At 40.4% G+C, this 24770-nt stretch overlaps 1 protein-coding gene across 1 annotated transcript in view; it reads right to left on the reverse strand.

The window, feature by feature from the left end:
- The window catches only part of pcxb (pyruvate carboxylase b), a 348589-nt gene that overhangs the window by 304687 nt on the left and 19132 nt on the right, over positions 1 to 24770 (reverse strand). The window contains exons 4-9 of the mRNA XM_049567509.1: positions 24199 to 24289; positions 21172 to 21337; positions 20457 to 20602; positions 15130 to 15247; positions 11625 to 11692; positions 9453 to 9536 (exon numbers count right to left, since the gene is read on the reverse strand). Coding sequence (XP_049423466.1) covers positions 9453 to 9536; positions 11625 to 11692; positions 15130 to 15247; positions 20457 to 20602; positions 21172 to 21337; positions 24199 to 24289 — 673 coding nt within the window. The remainder of the gene's footprint in view (positions 1 to 9452; positions 9537 to 11624; positions 11693 to 15129; positions 15248 to 20456; positions 20603 to 21171; positions 21338 to 24198; positions 24290 to 24770) is intronic.

Consider the following 24770-nt stretch of genomic DNA (forward strand, 5'->3'; position numbering starts at 1 on the left):
CAGACAATGAAGCACTGCACACATGTACTGATACGGACCAAACTGAGGAAAAAGAATAAAGACTGGAGGGAAAGCAGAAAAAATAAAGTGGAGAGAAAACTGTTTCTAATTTGTAATTATATTTAAATAATATTCATTTAATGTAAGCCTGTAGTTACAGCTTTCATTTCATACTGTGTATTATTTTTGGTTTGTATCGTCAATGCTGTCTTGTGTCTGCAATGTGCTTCCTTTAGACCACTTGTCAATTAAACACTGTGGGCTGCACCGAGACACTGTGTTTCTAGGGTTTTCTGCGAAACCAAAAAAGAGCTTCCTGATGCTGAGTGTTTACAGCAGCTTCCATGACTGCTAGTAGATTGGAAAACTGCATTACAACAACAAAGAGGAGGCATAGTAGATGTATCATGTGTAAATGATAGGGCTAAATGTTGGCATCTAATTCCATTCATTACAATTCAATACTGTAGTTGTTCCCAACCTGGGTGCTGAGACGCCCCAAAGGGTGACATGATAACTCTGAAGGGTCACAAGATGAACAACAAGATTGAGAGAAAATATACTTTTACTTAAATTGTCTGACGTTTCTCCAATTTGCGAAACACTTGATCGTTTTACTTCTTCAGGCCTTTAAAAACTACGAAAATGAATAAATATGAGAATGAATCATCGCCCTTAGCTAAACAGCTTACAGCTCAGGCATATGCAACCCATGCCACAGGGTTGCTTTAGGGGTCACTTGCAAAACAGTTTGGTAACCAATATGCTATCACATTTCACATTTAGTCTAAGATGAAGATTTTTAATTTGTCTACAAAAGCACATATGTACGTTGGCATTGCTGACCTTTCTACATTAACTGTCACTAAAAGAGAGCAGAGGAATAGTTGACGAATGAGAGCAAATAAGTTGAGCAGCACAAAAGACAAAAAGGAAAGGAGCATATTGTAAATTTAAAAACTAAAAAGTATTGAATATGAAAGAGGAGAGGGACACAGTACAAAGAACGACGGTGGAAGGCAAAGAGAGAACAGATGAAGACACAGACAAAGTAGTCGAGATAAATAGAGAAAAAATGAAAAACATAAGAGGCAGAACATAAATAAGTAAATTAGAGAAAAGAACTGACTGATGCATGAGCTCACTGGGAAAAGAGTGGAACATTTTCCGTCTACCCCATTTCCAAATGCTGGTTTTCCTGATGGAATATTAAAATATGCTTTCAGGGCAAAAAGTGCTGCTAGTTTTGAAGTCAAAAATGGGAACACACTGAGACACACATACAGGCCGGGTGTTTATGACCCTGTAAGTAGTAATAATGTTTACAGTTCACTGGTCACCTCCAGGGACCAAGTGTCAATCTGAGTTTGTGAGCCACCCATGTCCCTGTGTATATATGTGCATGTGTGTGTGTGCGTGTCTACCAGGGACATGACTCGTCTGAGTGAGAGTGTGTCATCTCTGCACTCACCGTCACCAAGGTGATTGACAGCAGAACTAATTCCACGTTTATCACCCATGGTAGATTGATGGATGTGTATGTCCATGTGTGTATGTGTGCGCACAAATGGAGCTTACAGAAGGACACACAAGAGGGCTGAAAGCAGCATTTAATTTCATGACGGCTGCCCCTTCAATGTCGGAGATTCGAATCGTCTTTTGGAGACCCCTAAGTCGACTGAGATTCCACCGAGTTGAGCGGCAGATCCTTTTTTTCTTTGTTTTTTGGTCAGTCAGTGTGTAGTGTACTTCTGCAGACATTGCTTTCCCCAGATTTAGCTGCAATGAGCGCTCTTTGCTTTCAGGCCGCTCCTCAGTACTGGCACCTAACACAGAGGCAGCTGCCCGGAGCAAGAGAGGCTCTGCCTGGTCAGTCTCCAAGGTAACTTTATCTTCTACCTTCTGTGGAAAAGTGGTGAATTTACAGCTCACAGCAACTTAATACATTACAGCCTCTGGATTTTGTTTGATTTTTTGTGTTGGCAAAAGACATTGCTGCACATTTCCAATCTGTTGTTTGCATAGTTAGCTTCATGAATGTCACCGTCACACTGAACATCCCACTGAGCCCCATTCAAACTCACAAACGCTATCTGGGGGGGAAAAAGAACAGTCTAATATTTGTACTTAAAAGCCAGATCTGATTTGATGGACATAACTTTGAGTCTGGTACAGCCCTAGATTTCACAAACACACATGGGTTTGTCTCAAAAACACAGTAGGTGCTATAATTAAATTAAGGGTGATGTCAGGCTGCAGACACTTTCACAATTTTGTCACTGTTTTGAGTCAGTCCTGTGGTAAATGTCCACCAGAACACCAGATGCGCATACATTTGTGACTAGAAATACAACCCCAATTCTACTTGGGACACTGTTTAAAAACCATAAATAAAAACTGAATGAATTAATGTTTAAACTGAAAAACTTTTTTCTTAAATGTAGACTCATGGGGCACGTTTACCACTGTGTTACATCACCTTTTCTTTTAAGAACATTCAAACAAGCATTTGGGAACAGAGGACACTAGTTGTAGTAGTTGAAGGAGAAATTCTTTTCCATTCTTGCTTGATCTACGACTTCACGGCGTGTCAAGGGACTATATTCAACTTATCTTGCACTGAAACATGCATTATGACAACTTAATAAGGTTTATGTATGTTTTTAAATGAAGTGGAGGAGCCTACAAGTGTTTTGTTTAGTTTATCTCAGAGGCTCCGCGGACTGCAGACTCTGCACCAAGTGGATTGGAAGCACATTACACCTATAATGGGCTTTTATTGGGAAAAATTGCTCAATGCGACCCCCAGTGGTAAAATTAGGTATATAATAATTCGATATATCGGTTCGGTTAGATATTTGGCTTTAAATCAAACCGGTTGGATAATTTTCAAACCGGCACAAGCCTAGTTGATCGTTTGAACATAAAATATTTTGTCTTTGGATTGTATTCAATTAGATAAAGGTCAAAAAATATTTGCAAATCATTGCATTCTGCTTTTATTTACCTTTTACACAATCTCACAATTATTTTGTAATTGGGGCAGTAATGGCTGGAAAAAAATTAAATTCAGTCCTGGTTGCTGAAAACTACAATACAGCAGTCTGAGGAAATCAAACAATGTATTTGTGACACATGTATGAACATTAACGTCTTTAGTAAGCATGCATAGACTTTGGGATGGGTGCAGCACACAGAGTAAGAAAGATAAAGTATTGACCGTTTAGATCAGACTGCATTTGCATACACGCAGGTGTACAGCAGCGTGCTATCCCACTTGCACAAAGCCATAAACACAATTGCTTTGTTTAGAGAACTGATGAGCTGCAGACATGTTTGTACTTTTGAGTAGCGGTTCTCTCAGGGGACAGTGGGAAAACGAGCAGGCAGGCACAAGCAAAATACTGAACACAAACAAATTATTTCTCCCCTGTTCTCCAAAACACTCAACCACGAATGATGCTTCCCTTCAAATCATCTCGCACACAGATTTCAAATCTCTGTCTCCTGTTCTCCTCTCTTCATCTCATACTTAAAACACAGCAGCAAATGAGAATTTTCTGCCCTCTTCCACTCTCCACGCTTCACAAGAGCGCAAAAACAGTGAGAAGTGTCGTTTTCTGGCCCAGCTTCAATGCTGTGTGCTAATTTCTGCCAAAAAAGAGAAAAAGTTCACCTCTCTCTTCACCACCCAAAAAACACGAACATAACTGAGTGGGTGAGACTGCGTCACATTCAGTGTAAAATGCAACAACGTCTCAATTGTCAGCACTCCTCACCCACACAAGGACCAGAATTGAATTCCTAATTACAGCTGCACAAAATATCTGACAGTAACTCTGCCTCCTCCCCGTCTTGAGGTTAAACCGATGCCGTGGAAAAAATAGCAGACAGTGAGGTCTTGCTGACATTAAAGTCACCTATAAACACACACCTGCTTGTCTTTCCTCTCACACACACTCTGAGACAAATGTTGGGCTAATTAGACTGATAGTTTCATTGCCCACAGACATCGAAGGTGAGCTTACGTGCATGCTAAAACCCTAATAGTTAATGATGTGTGCCTATTATTTAGCTAACAACCATTCCAAGGACAGTTAGTCTCATTTGGATGACATCCAGTGTGAGACATGTTTTGTCCTTGCACATGCTAATGCTCTGGCTTTAAGCAGGCTCAAACTGTATAATCTGTAGACACTAAAAGAACAACATTCATTATAGCAGCTCAAAAAGCTTCTTCATTTTGGATCACAGACTCACGTCTTCCCTTTTGCTTATACTCCTTCACAGTAGCTACCTCAGCCAAATCCAAATCATGATATAGAGGCTTGAAAATAGTGCAGAAACTTGCTGCCAAAGTGCAACATAAAGATGGCTCCAAGATTCATTGAACAAAGTCCAAAGTGTGGGTGAGACAGTGCAGCACAGTAAAGGATAAATGTTAAGTATATAAATACAGCCAAGGGCAAGTTTGTCTTACTATATCTGGACATCGGGACTGAATTAAAGAGAAACCTTTTCCACAGCAAAGTAAATCCCAATAGCCAACCAAGATCTAGGACTTCTGTAGACTCATTTGTTTGATCTTGACAAAAAAGGGCCACTGCATAATCTGCTCCCATTATACCGTATATCTAATTACTTCAGGGTGAATAAACAAGTAAATGATCTAACTGACCCAAATGCTAACTGTGATGTAGCCCTAGTAGCTTTAACTCACACAAAATTAACATTAAGATCAATTATTACTGAAAACATTGTGTTAAAAGCAAATGAGCAAGTTCAAATGTTAAACTGAAAAACATCACCAGGCAACTGACTCCCGACAAAACTAGTCTGACGGCCACATGTAGCAGGAACTGGACAAGCTATTAACAGCTGCAGCAGGTCGCTCGAGATTAACACACAGAGCTACTGCTTTCATTAGTTACCTACAATGACTATGTGGGTAGTCGTTGATTTCTCTTATTGAACATTTATCAAGTCAAACCCTGAAAAACAGAGTCCCAGTTTAAGATTATCACTATTTCAGCCAATGTTTATGTAAAGACGGTCTGAAATGGATAGAGAGAAGGAACAAACCTGTGATGACAAAACCAACCTGGAAAAAAAATATACACAGCTATCAAAAAGAGACTGACACTGGACCATTTCTACACAGCTCCACAAGATGCATCCTTTCTCTTGAAAGCAGTAAGGTAAGAACATTAAATGTTTTGGCCATCCAGCAGTCCAGCAAAAAGGAATAGTAACTAATCCGTCAAACAGCAGTAAATATGTCTTCCCTATGAATTATGCAATTGCCTGCACAGCCAGTCAGCAACAAATAGACCACTTTTCACGTGTTATGGACACAACCATCTTGGGGCAGTCAACACAATTTTGTAAATGAAATAAGATTTGTCAAATTTAATGTGTGAGGCATGTTATTTTATGTCTGTGTGGTTGGAGTCTATCATGAGATTGTGCAGCATATGCGTTGGGAGGCTAAACCGCAGCCCATTTGGGCCCAGATCTTGCATGCCTCATAGACAGCATGTACAACTTGTTGATGGTTGACAAAGGGGGATTTATGCCTAAATGCAGGTACTCAGCCTCACTTCCTGTCATAAAAACAATGCTCACCAAGCAAAACAAAGCACTCTGCAGCTCTATTTACTCCTGACTGGTGCATTCAAACCTACCCAATACAACTGCTACAAAGCAACACAGATTTCAAAGAGATGTTTAAAAAGCCAAAATTATCACATGCAGGGCACGGATGAGCGAGCAAGCAATGAAGCACCCAATCAATGGTTCAATCACTGATTATGAAAACCTCACACTGCTATAGTGAGATGCATCATTAATAAAAACTAATCAAGACTGGCTGAGATACTGCGTGGTTAAATGAAATGTCAGCCATAGTCCTTTCCCTGAAAGCACAAAGACAACAAAGCAAGGACATGGCAGCCAGACAATCAGAGGGCTGAGGAGAGAAACAAACAAAAGCATTTACAAATGAATATACAAAATCAGCTGTTTGAGCAGCAGATAACACATAACAGCATAACAGGCCGTTTGACAATATCTCTGATTTTCTTGTGAGCTCTGGCTTGATATCCACTCACAGCTCAAAACCCTTTTTTACTGAGAGCTGAAGTAACTTCCTGCAGCCGTCAGTGTTGCCAGGCAACTTTGTTCTCGAGGACATTCTACCAGGAAATGCTGTGGCCTGCAGTGAGTTCAAAGACTGCGCTGTTTCTCTGAAAGACTCAGATGGAGGCTGCCGATAATGGAAGATGGGCGATAGGCACAGACGGCGAGATGAAGGGGGACAGAGCGCCAGCACTATGGGGCCGCCATTAAGACCAGATAAGAGTCGAGAAATAGCAGGGGTGGGTGGGTGTGTGTGTGTGTGTGTGCACGCACGTGTGTGCACATGTGTGCGTGTGCGGAGAATGTGTATATGCGTGAGATTGTGTGAGCATACAAAACAAACACTGGGGACAGTATATCATTTAGTGGATCTTTCCAGTTATACAGAAAATCTTTCCGTGTGGACACCAAATGTGTTTTTAAAGAGTGGGAGACTTTTTGTCGTGTTGTCTGGCGTGTAGTTGCAGGAGAAAGCAGAGGAGAGTGTATGTGTGCAGGTGAACACACACATACACACGCACATGTGATACAATAGCAGTTTAATGTCCGGAACACTATGCCATTACATTTCAATGAGCTGCTGATTAAAATTAAAAGGCTCTAATTACACTGCAAATCGGACTGCAGACATTAAGGTGTCTGAGCACTGAAAGAGTTGGAGTCTAAATGTCTTCACAAGAATAGCAAACTATGGAAAAGTGGCCACTTGAGACAACAACATGTACCTGTTAATGTGTGCCTCTGTGTAGGGAGAATAACTGCCATTTTCTATTCTATAAGGACTACAGAACGCATTAAAAATAAATGTCGCCTCGCACCGTCTCTCGCTCTCACACACATACACACAGGCGGTGACAAACAAACACACACACACACACACACACACACACACACACACACACACTAATAATAGCCAACTAAGTACCAAAGTTCAGCCTCAGCGTTGCTTAGGGAGCAGGTTTCAATACCTGCAGTGAGAGCTGGGTTCAGCTCTGAAGTGGAAGCCTCCACTGTGGGGACTGGCACAATGTGAAATGCAATCACAACACATAGCAGGGAAATGCAAGGACAGGAGAGAGGGGGGTGGAGGGGGAGGGGGAGGAGGAAGGAGGGGTGTCTGGAACAAGAAAAATGGGAGGATGAGGCCGGGAGAAAGTGAGACCCCTGGTGATAATCTGCAAATGCTGCAGGTTTGATCCTTCAGCTGTGTGCGTGACTCCTCATACACATCTGTTTTAGCAGGCTGTTATACTCATGAGGACTTATGCAGTGCCAGAGCTGATCTAAGAGAGACTACTTTTACTTTTAGCACAGAGATCTCACAGAATAATCTGCTATTTTTTGCAAATCAAACACCTAATGTTTTCTAAACTAGTCACACTTGTTTATGCTAGTCTCAGTTATTGTATTTGTTAATATGACTATCATCTTCTTACTACTAATTACATCTATGATAATCTTTCTTTGATCTGCTCAAGGTAACAAGTAATTTCCACTCTTTTCCCTCCTTTCGTGTATCTAAGGGTCTTTTATCATTTCCTTGAGCTTGGAACATGTTTATGTGTGTAAATTAAGAGTTGTGGTGAATGTTTTAATATTTGCAAAAAAAGATCTTGCTTTGGTCTCCATCTCATACAACTCTAGTTGCAGACTGCGCACACAGCTGGCATGACAAGCAGAAATATGTTACTGATACAGGCAATTGTGTTTAGTTTGCACATATTGCATGAGGTAAGTAAACACTGAAATCTGACTTCAAATAGAGCTCGACACCAAAATCATTTACTAAATCTTAAATGCAAGGTTTCAAAACAGGGGCAAATATTCCTCCTGCAATCAACGACAGCAGTCAGCACTCTCACACAGACAGCACGTTGCAGCGGTGCCTGCGTGATGGAGCTGAAACGTGTCCTTGTAGTGAGTCAATTGAGGTCCTCTCAAGAATAGTAAACGGGCGTGTGCGTGAGCGTGCATGTGTGCTGTACTTGTTGGTACCAGTCATCCACACATTGTCGTTTAAGGAGCAACATCATTCTCCTGCTTCAAATGGAAATATGCAGACAAGAGCTTGTGGCTGCTGCTGCTCTTAAACACACACAAGGAGACATGGTTCGTCACTTTAGGCGGACAAGCTGGGCGATGTTGTGGTTTGATTACTGCAGGAAAAAAGTCATTACTGAAGCAAGGTCACATCATGTGTCTTGCATAAAGTTTCTATCTCTCTCTCTCTCATATAACCATTTCTCCATCAGTATCATCAAGGTCATTTCTTTAGCAAATCACCATCCTTGTCTCCATCCTCCTCTCCCACTCTTCCCGCTTTACTTCTATCCATTCCTCAACTGGGCCATTACCTGAAAAGGCCATTACTTTGAAATCTCCTCTGAGAGATGAGGCTTGACTTTTAAGTGATGCTGTCATAGTTGAGCCAACTTTTCGGCAATACTAGAAGCCAGACCAACTGTGATATAACTGGCTTTAAAAGGCTAAATGCAAGGTGAGCTTACACTTCGCAGAGAGTTTTTGCATTTTTTACCTTAGCAGAGTGCACAATTGGTGACAATAATCATAAAATTGGTCTCGACAGATGCACTCCAAAACTGTTCAAACACTAATTTTCAGAATTGCATTAACTGTCTGTACGGTTGACATCTATTTCCACCCATTTTCAAATTGCATTTTCATTTTCACAGTTTGGCAGAGCACTAATGTCTCCCTCATTTGAATCACAGGTAGATAGAGCATTAAAATTCCTGGGGAGAATCCAGTTGTTTTGCAGACCAATTATAGACAGAAAAAATGAAGAGCACTGGGAGTTTGCTCAGACTTCCTAAATACAACCCAATGCTTGAGTGTCCTCGCCAGGAAAGCTTTTTCAGTTTCAGTGAGCCATTTCTCCTCAAGTCTGGCAACCTTTTTTAACAAGTGGTCAAAACTCTGTAACACTGCAAATTCAATGTGCTGACACCTGCCTTGACAACTTGGAGGAAATACTGCTTCCTAGTGAATAAGCTGCCTTAACATCATGCAGCAGCAGCATGAATATTTAACATTATTTTAATATGTGGCTATTAATTTTGTACGCTTAATGATTAAAAAGTGATTAAGTAGGGGTTCTGTCATAAAACTTTTTTTTTTCCTTTCCATTCACTCAGGAGCATTTTCCCTAATGTAATGAAATGGTCTAGTTAACCTGAACCTTGGGGAAATGCCTGTGTGACATTGGAATAGAAAAAAGGGGGAAGAGACAGCAGGAATCACAAGGGCTTTGTGGCTTACTGGCATTGGCTTTGACACAAAACACAAAAATGTACCTGTTTGGCGAGGTTAACGGCATCAGCGTGAAGTCTGGCTCTCAGATGAGGGTCCAGTTGGAAAGCCGGAGCAATCTCTACAACCTTCAAAACAAGAGGATTTTATTGATGATGCCACAGTGACCACAGCAATGTCAGTAGAAATGCAGCAAACAGTCAAAACAACAACAATATATCTCAACTCAATGATCGACACCTACAAATCCTGCATCTTGAACAGCTTTAATAATTCATTTTCACACATGGAAGCATCTGGGTAAAAAACTAAATTAAATTGTCAGTTTTATTCATTTAGTTTGACACTGAGGCTGGAAATGCAATTCTCCAAATTCTCTTGGACGATAGTGCTGCTGCACACCAGACCTCAAATGATTATAATAATGTGCCACTGAACGGAAATTTTAATTTAAAATGCATAGGCAATGTGTTGAGATACAGTAGTTAATTCTGAAAAGCCGTGCTACTGTATGCTCCCATGTATACCTTTAATTCTAATGAATGTGTGATGGGGTTTTTTTTTTGTAACTACAGACAAAATGTAGAAAATGGCCACTGAGTGCAGTTGCCCATGATTCATTATATTCAACTGGTTTGTCTGCTGTTTTGTATTGGACAGGTAATGTATAGTGGGTTAACTCAGTTTGGTTTTCTGGTAGATACAGTGTTGATGAGAGCCAAAACAATAAAGCGGTGAGTCAGGTGATAACTCTCTACTGGTTCATCATCACATCAAGTGAACCTTTTAATATTACACAGTCACTTGATCTATGTTTAAAGGTATCAAGCTTTAAAAATGCACTCCTTTGCTTTGCTATAGCAAAATGTCAGACTCCCATTTTACAACTAGCTCTAAAAACAGACAGTCAAAGTACCACAGACTACTAATATTTAGTAAATACCATAATTTGTTTTCATTTTCCCCACAGTAGCCATTAGTTTGATACAGTATATTAGCTTCCCCAAAGCAGATGGAGTGAATCATATGAAGTGACATTCAGCCTTTCATTTGGGTGGGTGGGGTTCGCCAATGATGGAGGCTGATCTGTTTCATTCCACTGCATCAAACAAGTCAACCCATCCAACTGAAATAATTGAATCCAGTTCAAAACAACGTGACCTGTGTCTGATTTAGAAAAAAATAGCAATCACAAGAACTCAATTTAGAGTTTTATCAAATCTTTATCCCCCACCCCCTCAAAAAAAAACTCTCCAAGTATGAATTGCACTTCCAAGACACAGAGCAGCTAAATATATCCTATCGTCGGTCTACCATCTCTAATCTATTTCAACAAGCGACTATTCTTGTTTCTGAGATTCAAAAAGATCTTAGATTAAGGGCAAAGGCAGATTAAGTCTCACAGAATCAAAGAGCAACAGTGCTGGCATGAACAGAGCCACTAATATGATTATCATCTATAATTTGATTAAAGGGAAAGGAAGAAAGTGATGAAAACACATGATTCAAACTGCTTTGAGGTGACAATATCTAATGAAATATTACACATGTTAATCAGCTTCCTCTGATGAAAGCATTGTTATATTGAGTGACTATTAGCTGACAATTTCAATTTTCTCTCTCATGTGGTATTTAGACATTTTTGTTATTTTGATCAGGTGCTGCTGTAATACCTCATTTCTGTCCAGTCACAGGCCAAAAAATGTTGGGAAAAAAGCTCCAGCTAATGAATGACAATAAATTCAAAGCTATATACTCTTAAAGAAACTGTTTTTGCTGATCCAAGTTGATTTGCTGGAGAATTATGTAGCTCCTGCAGTTATTGCTAAGAACCCTATTCACACAGCATTAGCAGTGGCTAATTTTTATTGGTGCATAATCCTCTTACCCCCTGCTGCTCAGGACGTCTATGATACCCAGGGCCAGTGCCATAGTAATCATTTCTATAATCAGGACTATAATCATCGTATTTATTAATGTGTTGCTTAATTGGCCTGTTTTCCTAAATAAAAAGGGGAGTAAAACACTTTGGTCTTTTCAGCAGACTGCAGTGCTTGCAGGAGTGATTCCTTCTTATGACCTTTGTTTAATGCCTGCCCACGATCACCATCCACTTCATGCTAATCTATGTAATACGGCAGAAATGCCGTGAAGATAATCTTAAATAAATCCTAAGATTAAGTAAGGTTAGTTGAATTTTAAAATGGGGACTTCACCTTTTGGTGTCTCCGCTGAATGGAGCAGTCTCTCTCGTAGAGGTGGATGACATTACCATATTTATCGCCTGGGGAAAGAGAAAGAGACAAAGAGAGAAGTAGGTGAGAAAATTAAATGAACAAAGAAAATTAGAGGATAATCAGGGGTACGAAGAAAAGGACTGGCTGAATCTGAGTAAAACAGAGTGAAAGGAGCTTTAATTAGTCCTAAATTTTCTGAGAGACACGTCTATTCATGGTCGGTTTAAAGCTCTGACAATCAAAGACAGCTGGCATCAAAATTCTGAAAGCATAAGAAATTTAGGACCAAAATATTACAATGTGACTGCTGTTACAACCCACATCTGTAAAGGATCTAGTGTGTAGGATTTAGTGGCATCTTGTGGTGAGGTTGCAAACTGCACCCAGCTGAAACTTCTCTGTGCCAAACACGTAGGAGAACTACGGTGGCCGAGGCAAAGACGTGAGTGGCTCTATCTAGAGTCAGTGTTTAGTTTGTCTGTTCTGAGCTATTGTAGAAACAACCTGGAGACTGCATGGAACGGATATAGCAATATAATCGAGCAGATATAAACAGCTCATTCAAAGTTTCCATGGGCTGATGGCACAATCAAGGGATTGCTACGGCCTGCAAGGCAATGGTCATGTGACAGACGGTAGCAAACGGAGCCACAGGTAGGTTACTTTTTGATGATTCATGCTGGCTTCACCACACATACATGATGTTTTGAAAGCCACAGTTAAGAGTCTCTTCAATAGCCTATTTAAATGTCTTCACAATTTCTTTAACCATCACAGATTTTTCCCTTAAGCACTTCAATGTGTGGGGAGTCTAGCCAGAGACTGGCCAGAGAAATGTGTGATAATGAAAAAAGTACAGCCTCCACAAAATGTTGTGATTATTATAAATGGCATTCTCAGCATTTCACAGAGAACTGCAAAACGAACTCACAGCCATGGATGAATTACACAAGATAACACTAAGGGCTGCAACTAGGGCTGGGTGATGAGGAGATCATCAAATATCACGATACTTTTGATCAAATACCTCCAAAACAACATTGCAGCAATATTGTTGGGTTGACCATTTGTGCTCCCACAAAACACTTAGAATAATCTGTTATTTTCTCAATTAATTGATTAGGTATCAAGTAGGATACATCTATAAAACATCAGAAAAAAGTGAAACATTTTCAAGGTGAAATCCTTAAGTCTTCTTTTATATAACCAATAGTCCAAAACCAAACATAGTCAGTTTAAAATTACAGAAAAAATATGAAGGAGCACACTCACATTCTCACAACAACATTCTCACAACTTCACTGCTAAAAAAATGAAGGGAACACTTAACTATCACGGTCTAACACAAAGTCCATCAAACTACAGGAATATCAATCTGTCAATGTAGGAAGCACAAGTGATTGTGAAACAATTTCACCTGCTTTGGTGCAAATGAACGTGATAAAAGGGTGCACTGGAGAAGCAAAAGCGAGACAAGCTCCAATGGGGTTGCATGGGGTGTTTACAGACAGTTGCCCTCTCCTTATCATTCCAGACTGATTCGTCCCAAGTTCTGTGTTCTGCTAGTGTCCTTGTCACTACTGGTAGCATGAGGCAGTACCTGCAGCCCAATCAGGTTGCACTGAGCACATGAGACAGGCATGAAAGAGTCTGGAGACGCCATGGTGAACATTATGCTGCCTGTTACAGCAATCCAGCATGACTGGTTTGGCGGTGCGTCAGTGATTGTCTGGGGAGGCATATCCTTGGAGAATTGCACGGACCTCCATGTCATAGCCAACGGTACCCTGACTGCTGTTAGGTACCAAGATGAAAGCCTCAGAGCGACTGCCAGACCTTACGCTGGTGCAGTGGGCCCTGGGTTCCTCCTGGTGCAGGACAATGCCCAGCCTCATGTGGCTGGAGTGTGTCAGTAGTTCCTGGATGATGAAAGCATTAATGCCATTCACTGTCCAGGAGCTCAATAATGTCCTGATCCAGGTCTGGGAGGAGATCCCGCAGGACGTCATCACAGACTGTCCAGGAGCTCAAAGATGCCCTGATCCAGGTCTGGGAGGAGATCCCCCAAGACTCCATCCACCAACTCATCAGGAGCATGTCCAGACGTTGTCAGGAGTGCATACAGGCATGCGGGGGCCACACACACTACTGAGTCACATTATGAGTTGCTGTGATAAAATTCACAGAAGCTGGATCAGCCTGTGATTTCAGTTTTTTGCTTTGATTTTTGTCGTGATTTTGAATCCAGTCCTCAGTGGGTTGATGATTTTGGTTTCCACTGACCACTGTTATGTTGTTTTGTTCTCAACAAATTATACATGTACATCAGTAAAGATTTTCAACTTGAATAATAAGATCTGATGTGTGATTGAAGTGTCCCCTTGTTTTTTTTTTTTTTTGAGCAGTGCATCATCAGATATCATTTTGTCACGTATATAACTATGCTGAGTCTCATTTGTGACTTCATTTAAAAACAGAGCCAGCAGTACAGCCAAAGACTGATGAAGCCAGTTACTGACATGTCTGTGCATGCTTTATTTTCCCTCTTCAAAATGTAGCCCTACTATCTACCTCACATTAATCGCACAGTCTAACATGCCTCAAAATTGATATCCCATACTTCAACACAGATTGAGACGAAGAACTTATTACACCCATCTCACACAGTATGACCTCCAAGATCGCTGTTATCGCACAGCATTTAATAGCCTAAAAGGAATTTAGGATGAAGGAAAGTTAAGAGAAAACGCAAAGGCAGAAGAGACAAAATGAGACAACGGGAGGTAGGGAATGAAACAAGAGAAAAAGGAGTAGGGTAAAAGGGAGAAAAAGAGAAGATTAAAGGGGTGAAACTGGAAAACATTAAATTGAAAGTGAAGAAGGGAAGTATTAAAAGAGGAAAGGCAAAAAAAGAAGGGCTGGCAAAGACATGGCTTTGAACAGGTAATTCAGAGAATTCACAAAATCCCTTACATGCCCTAAAGACAGTAATTAATCACAGTGACCACACACACACACAGAACAACAATGAGGTAAATGCTGAAACATGAAGAGACGTAAACACACAAACACATCAGCCCAAAACCATGGACAGATGTATGCCTGAAAACATAAGCACTTACAGTAAAGTACATCTGAACATGCATGCACAAATATGCACTCACATGTACTGTACAGTATATGGTCAAAGTGCAGATGCACTTCCTGTAAGTGTTGGTGTTGTGTTTCTGCTCTCTAATATTGAGTGGTAGTAGAGTTATGTTCACTATTACGAGAAGAAATAATGGCTGGAGAATCCTCTGCTGGCTAATAAAGCTCATTCACTCTCATTGTTCATCTGTTTCTCTTCCTCCCTTTGCGCTATCACTGAAGTCAAGGACTTGTATGCATCTTGCTTTCTTAATGAACTTAGATCAATTCACATAAACAAAAAAACGGACAAGTAGTTAAATGCAAACACAAAGGAAGTCGTAAATGCACTTACCAAGGATCTGTACTTCAATGTGTCTTGGCTTTTCAATAAACTTCTCAACAAACAGGGCTCCATTCCCAAAAGCCGTCAGGGCTTCAGAGTAGGCCCGCTGGTAATTCTCCTCAAGTTCCTGACAAACAGGAGAAAAATCCATACACGTCTGAGTTAGTGCTACTATTTAAGAAGAAAGTGAGTCATAGTAAAGGTTTTGTAAGGTTTTCACAGTATTTTTCAAGGTCCTTTGATCTCTGCATCAGGTCACTTGATTTTGTATAACTTTTATTTCCCGTTCCTTTTCCCTCCTCTGTCATTCACATGTGATGTTTTGCAGTTTTCTTCATGTATTTTTCTTTCTTTTGACACAAATGTTTACAGTCCCCTAGGGACTGAGACTGTACACAACATCTCTGGGAAGAGGCTGAGGGAGGTCACATCGGAGCATGCTGGAGGTCATGACACAATCTGTGTTTGTCAGGCTGTGACATCCGGCCAGCCCGTCCAGACCATCCACTCTCCTCTATGGGGAAAGACTGAGTCACAGTCATGCCCCTTTTCCTGTGCCTCAGTGGAGGATACCCAAGCCTATTCTCATCTGTCATCTTGTAGCCTTGAGAAAAGATGCTCTGGGAGGCAGAACAAGCTTCTAAGAAAAAAAATGCAAAACTGGCATGAAAGGAAAGCGTGAATTTCACAGATTGACCAGGAAAAAATACATTTCAGTGCCTGGACTGTCCTACATCCGATCAGACCAGATGAAGGATACTAATAAGAGGATTTAGTGCTATCAGGGTAAGTCAGTTGGCTTCATTTTGCCAAGTTAAAAATCCAGCGCAGAAGGCCTCAAAATGATTCAACTTAAAACACACAGATGGAAGGCTTAAACGTACAGTGCGCAATTATCATTGTGTATAATAATTACACAAACACAGGAAGAGTGCTCCAACAGGGCTATATAGATGTTTAACCTCCCTGTTTCTGTTCTATTGTCTGGATTTATAATTGAACACGTTTGCAAACCTAAAACATCACAGTTATAAGTCCCTGACAAAGTTCATATTGGGGATATAAATCTGCAACTATTTCGATGACTGATTAATCGTTTGAGTCATTTGAGCAAAAATGTTAAATGTGCTGCCTCAAACTTGTCGAAATTTAGGATTTTCAGTTTTTATTTCATTTTTAGTTTTTGTGAAAAACCTTGAATTTTGGACTGCTGGAAGGAGAATAAAGAATTTAGAAATGTCACCTTGGACTCTGGCAGACTATGGTGGGCATCTAGTGCCATTTTCTAACTTTTCATTGACAAAATGATTAATAATCAAGAGAGTAATTGGCAGATTAATGAATAATGAAAATATTCCATATCTGTCTTCCAAGACCCAATAAATCACTGCAAAATATAACTTTCTTAGGATGAGCTCATAATTCTTAGAAATGTGTCTAGGATTGTCAGTTTATGGTCAGAATAAAATGGCTCCTACAATTGTTATAACTGAAATAAACCTACCAGATAATGAAATGGCCATTTGTAAAAACATAAGAAGCCACTGAAAAGAATACTTACAACTGGCACTGAATTATAAGTGTTGGGAAAAGAGTTTAATGACACACCTAGCAACACTGCCAATTTATTGATGCACCTCCATTTTTGTGAATGACAGAAAAGACTTTTGAAAGACTCAAAGTTAGCAGAACTCCATTTGTACTCCTTTCACATCAGTTCAGTCCGTCTGTCAGCTCTGGCCACTGGAGCTTTGATACGTGCCGCTCTCTTTTTCTCTTACTCTTTGGGAAAGCACGTCACGTCAAACTCTGAGCAAAAATCTGGCACTTTAATTCTGCCTTGCTTATCAGTAAACATACACATCTCATCCTACAATATGTTGAGGATAGTTAGGCTCACTCTGTTAATTCAGCATACAAATGACCCACGAGCTGGCCTTAATGGAATTTAAAGGCAACCTACGCATTGTTGCTTGAGGTCCCAACAGTGCAGAGAAACCTCTTTACAATTTCCTCACATCATATCAGCTGGAGCTGCTCAGGCCCCTGTGACTCAACTGAATAACTAGAAATGTCAACAACTAATTAATTAGACCGGGGTACAACTCCGAAAAGGTCATACTTTACAATGGATTGCTGACTTGTGAGGCTCAATGGCTACAGTACAACACAGCACTGCTATTCCATGCGTAGATCAGTGAATAACAGTAAAGTACTGCTGTGGCTGACATTGAGCAGTCACTCCAAATGTGACATGTTTCTCTGGATCAAGGGTTTAGTAATGTCACAGCCAACAGGGCCACACCCAGCTAATACAAAGGAATTAATAACTGAAGTAGAGCTGCAATGATTAATCAGTTCTCGTCGTCACAAATCCGGCAGCACAGAGGATCTATATAATCAGCACAGTTTCAAGGTAGACACCCAAGATCAGTCTCACCAGTTCAGTATCTAACCAAATGTCTCCTCTTTTGTTCCTAAACATGATGTTGAATAATGAGTCATAATCAGCGAATGAATTATTTAGTAATGGCCAAAAATACATCTTGTGAGGTCATAGTGACCTTTGACCTTCAACCACCAAACTGATTAGTTCATCATTCAGTCCAAGTGGATGTTTGTGCAAAAAAAGAAATTCCCTCAAGAAGTTCTCGAGATTGCATTCACATGAATGGGACCAACGGACGGAAAACCCAACAACATAATGCCTTCAGCCACAGTTATCATAGACATGGAGGTACAAAAGGTCATAATTCTCTGATTCCAGCTTCTTAAATGCAAATGTTTTCCGGTTTCTTTTCTCCTGTCTAACAGTTAACCGAGTATTTCTGTGTTGTGGACAAAACAAGAAATTTGAGGACATCATCTTAGGCTCTGGGGAACACTGATGAACATTTTTTACTATTTTCTGACATTTTATAGACCAAACTACTAACTATTTCATTTATCAAGAAAGAAAACCTTTTCAACAAATTTAATCAACAATAAAACTAATCATTAGTTGCAGCCCTAAAATAAAGCACCTTAATTTGCACTTTGCATATATTTAAACCATACATCTGAGTAGTGGGAGTATAACCATTTCAAAATGGATGTGGTTTGTTTAGTAGGAACAAAGTTGGAGATATTTGCATAACCTTATTCATTGTGACTTAGATATTCTTTGTTTTTGTTTTTTATAGAGTCCAAGCGCAGAAATAAAGAACAGTAAATGCTACCAGCAATGGAGGATGAGGAGGTGGTAATGCTCTGTGCAGCTCTGATTCACCACTGATCTGTGCCCTCTTCTGTCTCATTGGACAACAACCAGCTGCTTGCTGCTGAAAAAGTTTGACATGGTCAAACTTCTGAGGCCAACACAGTGAAAAGTTGCACGCATTTGCATGGGCAGCAACCACACACACACACACACTCTCCAGTGCCCCCACAACTGCTGGCACGAGAAGCAAAGCTGCCACCAGGCCTCCACTGAAATAAACAGGGGTGACAACTTGCCACATCCTGGTGTCTATGGGCCTACGGGTGTTCGTTTTCCTTTTGAGACACATACTTTGGATAAAATCATCCACTAAAGGACATTAAACCCCTTCTTATATGTTGATGTTCTGTGGACACTTTATTTCTGCTGGTTTTATTTTACTATTAATAATGTACTATATGTTGTAATAAAAAAAATCATAATTACCCTACCACTGAACCGTGGCAGGTGAAACAGTATTATTGGACCTGCTTGGCCCAGTTTCCAATAACAATCAGTAGAGGCTGAGTGTGTTTTTCTTGGAGGTTAAAACTCTACAACCATTCTGAATTTTTCACAAGCATCTCCCAAAACACCACTTACAGCGAGCAAGCAGCTGTTGGCTGTCCAACAGCTCTATGAATATGTTTTGAGTGACTGGACTTATCTAACAGTCTGTAACTATATATTAACACACAGCATACTCAACAGAGATGAGACAAACAACAGAAGCTTTATATGCACACCATTACCACACTTGGAAAACTCTGAAAATAGGATTGGGCAATATATTCATATCAAATCAATATTGTTATGAGACCTGTTATCCTCTTGGATTTTGGATATTGTAATATCATAAGTGTCCGCTCCTGGTTTTAAAGGCTGCATTACAGTAAAGTGATGACTTTTTTTGACCTTACCAGACTTTCCTGCTGTTCTATTATTTGCCTGTATCATGTATAATGTAGCCCCTTAAACAGTCTGCCTTTTAGTTTTTTAAAATAAAAATAGTACATTTCTTGTAGCATTATAAAGCTTGAATACGTATAAAGAAAAAGACAAAGTATGCTTTTATCCACCAGGTTCCTGTCCGAAGTAAATGCTGGCAGAAATGTAGGGCAAGCCTGTAATCTAGAGGTGACGGGTCACATACGCTTCAACAGCTGACACAGGTGACTCAGTTATAAAGTCATCATTTCTATGACAGACTTCAATTCATAACCAGGCATTTTACAACCAAGACGAAAAACTACATACACAAACTAGAACAGGCAAAAGAAGAGTCACTGGGAAGAAAAAAACATGTTGATCAACTAGAATCCTATTAGTATCATTTAACAGCAAAATAAAATTGTTTCCTAGATTAGCTACACAGTAACATGCACAAAATGTCCAGTTTTGGCCTAAATCACAGTCCTGTGCAGTCATTACTGGGACAGCTATTGTGACAGCCTATCATTCCTATCTGGGTGATGGCACCCTTACGTAGCTGCAAGGAGGGAGATGAGGAGAAGGTGGTAGATTGGTAGTATTGGTAACATTTTTCCCGCCTACGCCTTCCCATCTCCTGACACTTTTGTAGAGCTATGTATTTTGTATGTTATGGTATTCTACCATAAAGAGGTTGCTCACATTGGAAACGTAGCACACAAGTAAGATGTATTAGATTGGTTTTATGATCATCTGTACATTAAGATGCATATTTCAAAAGTGGCCCCGTGGACAGCTACAATATTGAAAGACATTATTTCCTTTATGCTCTCAGCTAACGCAGTAAAATGAGCCACCAACACACAGAAATCACTCTGGCCTTGCTTAGTGACAGAAGCAATTTCAAAGTACACACACAACAACACACAGGGTGATTGGCGGCCAGAGAGATAAATGACCAGGCTGTAATTTCAAAGAAATTTCACCTTCATTCATAACAAACAGAAAATTAATGAATATGAAAAACATGAGGAGAGCTGGCAATCAAGTTGGGTTTGTTTCGTCGTTGCTGGGCGCGCTTCAGGACAAGATTAATGTTTTTAATGCAAGCTATTAAATAACATCTTTCACAGAAGTAATAATGTACAGCAGCACCTGATTGGCTCACCTCATACTCTCTGACCACCCTCATGCCGCGACCTCCTCCTCCGTAGGCTGCTTTGAAGATGATGGGGAACCCGTAAGTTTGGGCGAACGCCTGCGCCTGCTGTAGGCTGGCAATAGGGGAATCTGTTCCTGGGACCACAGGTACACCTTGACAAAGGTGGGTAGGGCAAAAGGAAAAAATTTAAGTGAAAAACGTTGTACTTTAAAGATTCTGACTGCTGTACTTTATAGCAATAAATGTTAAGTGCATCAATATAGAGAAAGTTATATATCATATATCATGTGAGACCACCACAGAGAAGACAGCAGAATGCCAGCATAGGGCTTAATAAATAGAGCCTAATTTCTCACAGTTTCTTGCAGTTGCAGATGAAACAAGTTGAAGGCTGAAAAATGTGCTCTAAAAATGTTCATCCCCACAGACAAAATTAACGCATAGTGGGTGCCATACTAAAGGTTATCGAAGACACTGAGGTGATTATGACAATATTCAAAAATACTGTATACAAAAACGAACGGTAAAGTCCTGACAGGAAGCAAACAGACATGAAGTTTGTAAAACGGAAACAAGTCTGACTCTGAGTCACACTGTGCAAATGGAGAATTATTTGGTAAAACAAAAATACTACACATATTATAGCAGGCGTTCTCCTTTCTCTGAATCTACTCTTCCTGACATCATTCATTCCGTATTTGCCACTCGTTGACTTCCATACCTGCACTGATGGCCAGGGCACGAGCCTCCACCTTGTCTCCCATCTTGCGGACTGTTTCTGGGGTTGGTCCTACAAACATCACTCCTGCGTCTGCGCAGGCCTGGGCAAAGTCTGACCGTTCAGAGAGAAAACCATAGCCTGGATGGATAGCATCCACATTGTTGTCCTATGAAATGAGAAAGGGATATATGGAGAATAAGTTCTTCACATTCATTATATGTCTGTGCTTGGTACCTGTTGGCTTTCATGCTTTGAACGAACAAACAAAAAAACTAACTAGCTAATTAAGCTTAGAAAGAAATCAGTCTACAATCATTTACAGTACCAACCACCTAAACACATTTTTTCATTCTCATTTAATTCCAGGTTTGTCCGAAAACATTTGCCAGTGGAACCCAGAGAAAGGAAACCTAGCCCAGCTTAGCAACAGGAGCTCTGTTAAATACAGAGCCACCGCAGGGCTCCAGTTAACACTTGGCTGAATATTGGTGAGGGAAATAACAAGTCATCACACACACTAACCTGCATGCTTTACCACACACTGTCTGCTGGCCAGTGAAAAGGATGTATGTTGCACTTACGGCAAAGGGACTGTGAGCTAATGACACACTTTATTCTCATTCGATCTTATTCGCAATCGCCTTAATCATCATCTACTCAATGAACACCAGCAGGAAACTGAGCAAGTAGACAGGCACACATAATTTGAGGGTCAGGGGGAAGGTACTGAGAGAACACACACATGGAGGCAGACAGATACAGTAGCTGCCGAGCTTGACAGATAGAGCCATCTCTGGATCAGTATGTGCCATCTGCTCTTGGATACGAAGCGGACTATAATTATGGGCTGTCCCGTTGTTAAGGGAGCTGTTACTGGCAGGCCGGAGGAGGCATGGAGCCACACACACATAAAATGCAGCAAGTGCATGCACATGAGCAGGTACACCCACTCGCCCACACAGACTTGAATGAGAAGAGACACAGACAGTAGATGAAGATTCACACACACAGGCTAACACAACACGCTGGCATGACACACATTCATTCAAGTAAGATCATACACTCGTGCTTTCGCAGTTACAAGCAGACACACATTTTCACATATGACGCCACACACAGACGGTACCGGGACGGAGACGGATGGTTATATTGGTCACACAGTAACAGAGTGATACACAGTGTGAAGAAGAGGTACACATACACTCAATGTGAAAGAGCGAGAGCAGGAGGGAAAGAACACACACACTCCTTTGCTAGCATGGGGTGGCTGGGCTCCCAGATAGGCAGAAGGATTTTGAGAAATGAGTTGGATGGCAGAGGCTCCCCGCTTTGGCTGGCTGACCACATGCCCACGCAGAAAATTTTAAACCGTGAGAGATTGATCAGAGAAATGCTAATGAACAACTGGCAGCACGTCCTAGAGGAGGGAGGGAGGAATGGAAAGGAGGTAACAAGGAACAGATCTCATCTAACACAGTGCTAAGTGTCAGAGGGAAGAGAAAGAGAGCAAGAGAGATAGTAATAAGGAGGGAAATGGTAAAGGGAAGCAGCAACAAGGAACAAGAGGAGGCAGGAAACATTGGGCAAAGGGAGTGAAAAAGGAAAGGAAGAGATTGGGGGGGCAAGTGTTTAAAGGATGGACGGAGAGCAGTTGTTTCCTTTTCCTTCCTTCTAATCAAGCTAAATATAGGGTGAACACAAGGGTATAAAAGGGAATTGTCTGTAGCATTACTGCCTAATTTTATGCCATTAAAATCCATAAAGTTCTGCTGTTTCAGTGACAGCTTCCAACTTCAGGAACTCAGCAGGGTTTTTCCATGAAGATCAAAAGTAAGGTAAACCATTAGAGAATATTTTTCAACAACCTAAAAACCTAAGCAAAGAAAAAAAATCTAGCAGAACACATCAGGGGAACACAGTTGCAGTAACACTCCCTAAAACTACACACTGTCATTTTTGCTTTTTTTGCATTCTGCAGCGGTTAAATAATGAGATCCAACATGGTGATAAGCGAGCCTTAGAGGTGGTGGTAGGCGTAGTTTTTCATTTTGAACAGAGCCAGGCAAGCCAGTTTCTCAGATTCTAGTCATTTATCCTGGCTCAAACATGTAAAGCACTTTGTAACTTTGCTTTAAAAAAGTAATGTGTAAATAAAGATAATTTTCATCATATTAATTATTACAGTGCTAAGCTAAGTTAATGGCCTACCGACTCCAGTTCTATACTTCATACACATAAATTTCACGCCCAGAAAGAAAGCAAATAAGCAAAATGTTGAGCTTTTCCTTTAATGCTAATGCAAGACACTACTTCAAAGTAAAAGCCTTTAAACAGAGAGAAAAGGGATTGTTTACATCAGCTTAGTTATGTTTTAACATTGAGAGACACTATTTGTACCACCTCTCAGTGTAAGACAGAGCTGATGTATGACGACACAGTGCAAGTTTCTCTCTTGAATGTTTACTATGTATGTTGTCCTGAGAGCAGCTGAGGCGAATTTTTATTAGATGGAAATGCACAGGATTAGATGAGATTTTAAAAAGGCCTAATATAACAATTTAGTATTGCACTTCTAAAAACTGCAAATGACATTCAAAAATACATATTTTTAGCTGCTAGTATGAGTCCAGCTCCTACACTTTCCCTTAATTTAATTCACAATTCACTTTTTTTTTTTGAGATCTTCCATGGCCATGTCTTTGAAAGTCCCCACCCCAAGTTTTTAAAGTTGGCTGTCCGATAACAATTTGCAATCTTCAAAGCCCGAGCTGAGAAAACCTTAATGACATCACTTGGGATATTTTTTCAGACTTTAGAAAGCTCCTCCAGGGCCACAGAGGTCATTAAGCATTAAAGCTACTCTCACAGGCTGAGTACTGTAGCGGTAACCATGATGAAACTTTAGTTAAAATGTAAAATCACAGATGTTTTCCTTTAAACAAGTGAATCGGTTTACTGGTAAAGCAAGCAGCATTATTCTTTAGTGGGAAAACCACTTTCTTAATGCCATCATTCACCAACAGTTACCTTGGCTACTTTGATGATGTCAGGAATGTCCAGGTATGCTGCAACAGGTGCGAGGCCTTTGCCAACCAGGTAAGCCTCATCTGCCTTCTGCCTGAAAAGACAAGGGCAAAGGATTTAATATCGGTAACCACATTTATATGCACAACACATTCCAGTTTTTTCCCTTATTCCGAAAAAGACAATATTCCTACTAATATTCCCATTTACATGTAGCTATGGCTACTCAAATTCACGTCCTCAGATGTCGTTAATCATATTATAATATGGAAAAGTGTTAAGTCAAAGCCATTTTGCTTCTTCGCATCAAAGTTGGACTTTTTCACAGTTTTCCCATCAGTTGTGGACTAGCTGGACCATGTGATCCCAGCCTCCCTCTTTCATTTCTTCAACCACCTTCTCAAAAAGGTCAGTGTTGCAATATTTGTGCATATCCAAAAGCCTGTTAACATCCAAGTCTTTCATAATGTTTAAAAGTAGGTCTGTTTCTCCTTCCAACCAAAAATGTGGCCTTTTCTTTTGGGCATGTGTACAACGCACAGAGCCAACTGTAAACAGGCAAGAAGCTGTGTGTC

This window comes from Epinephelus fuscoguttatus, linkage group LG23, assembly GCF_011397635.1.
Source record: "Epinephelus fuscoguttatus linkage group LG23, E.fuscoguttatus.final_Chr_v1".
In the NCBI taxonomy this organism is placed as follows: Eukaryota; Metazoa; Chordata; class Actinopteri; order Perciformes; family Serranidae; genus Epinephelus; species Epinephelus fuscoguttatus.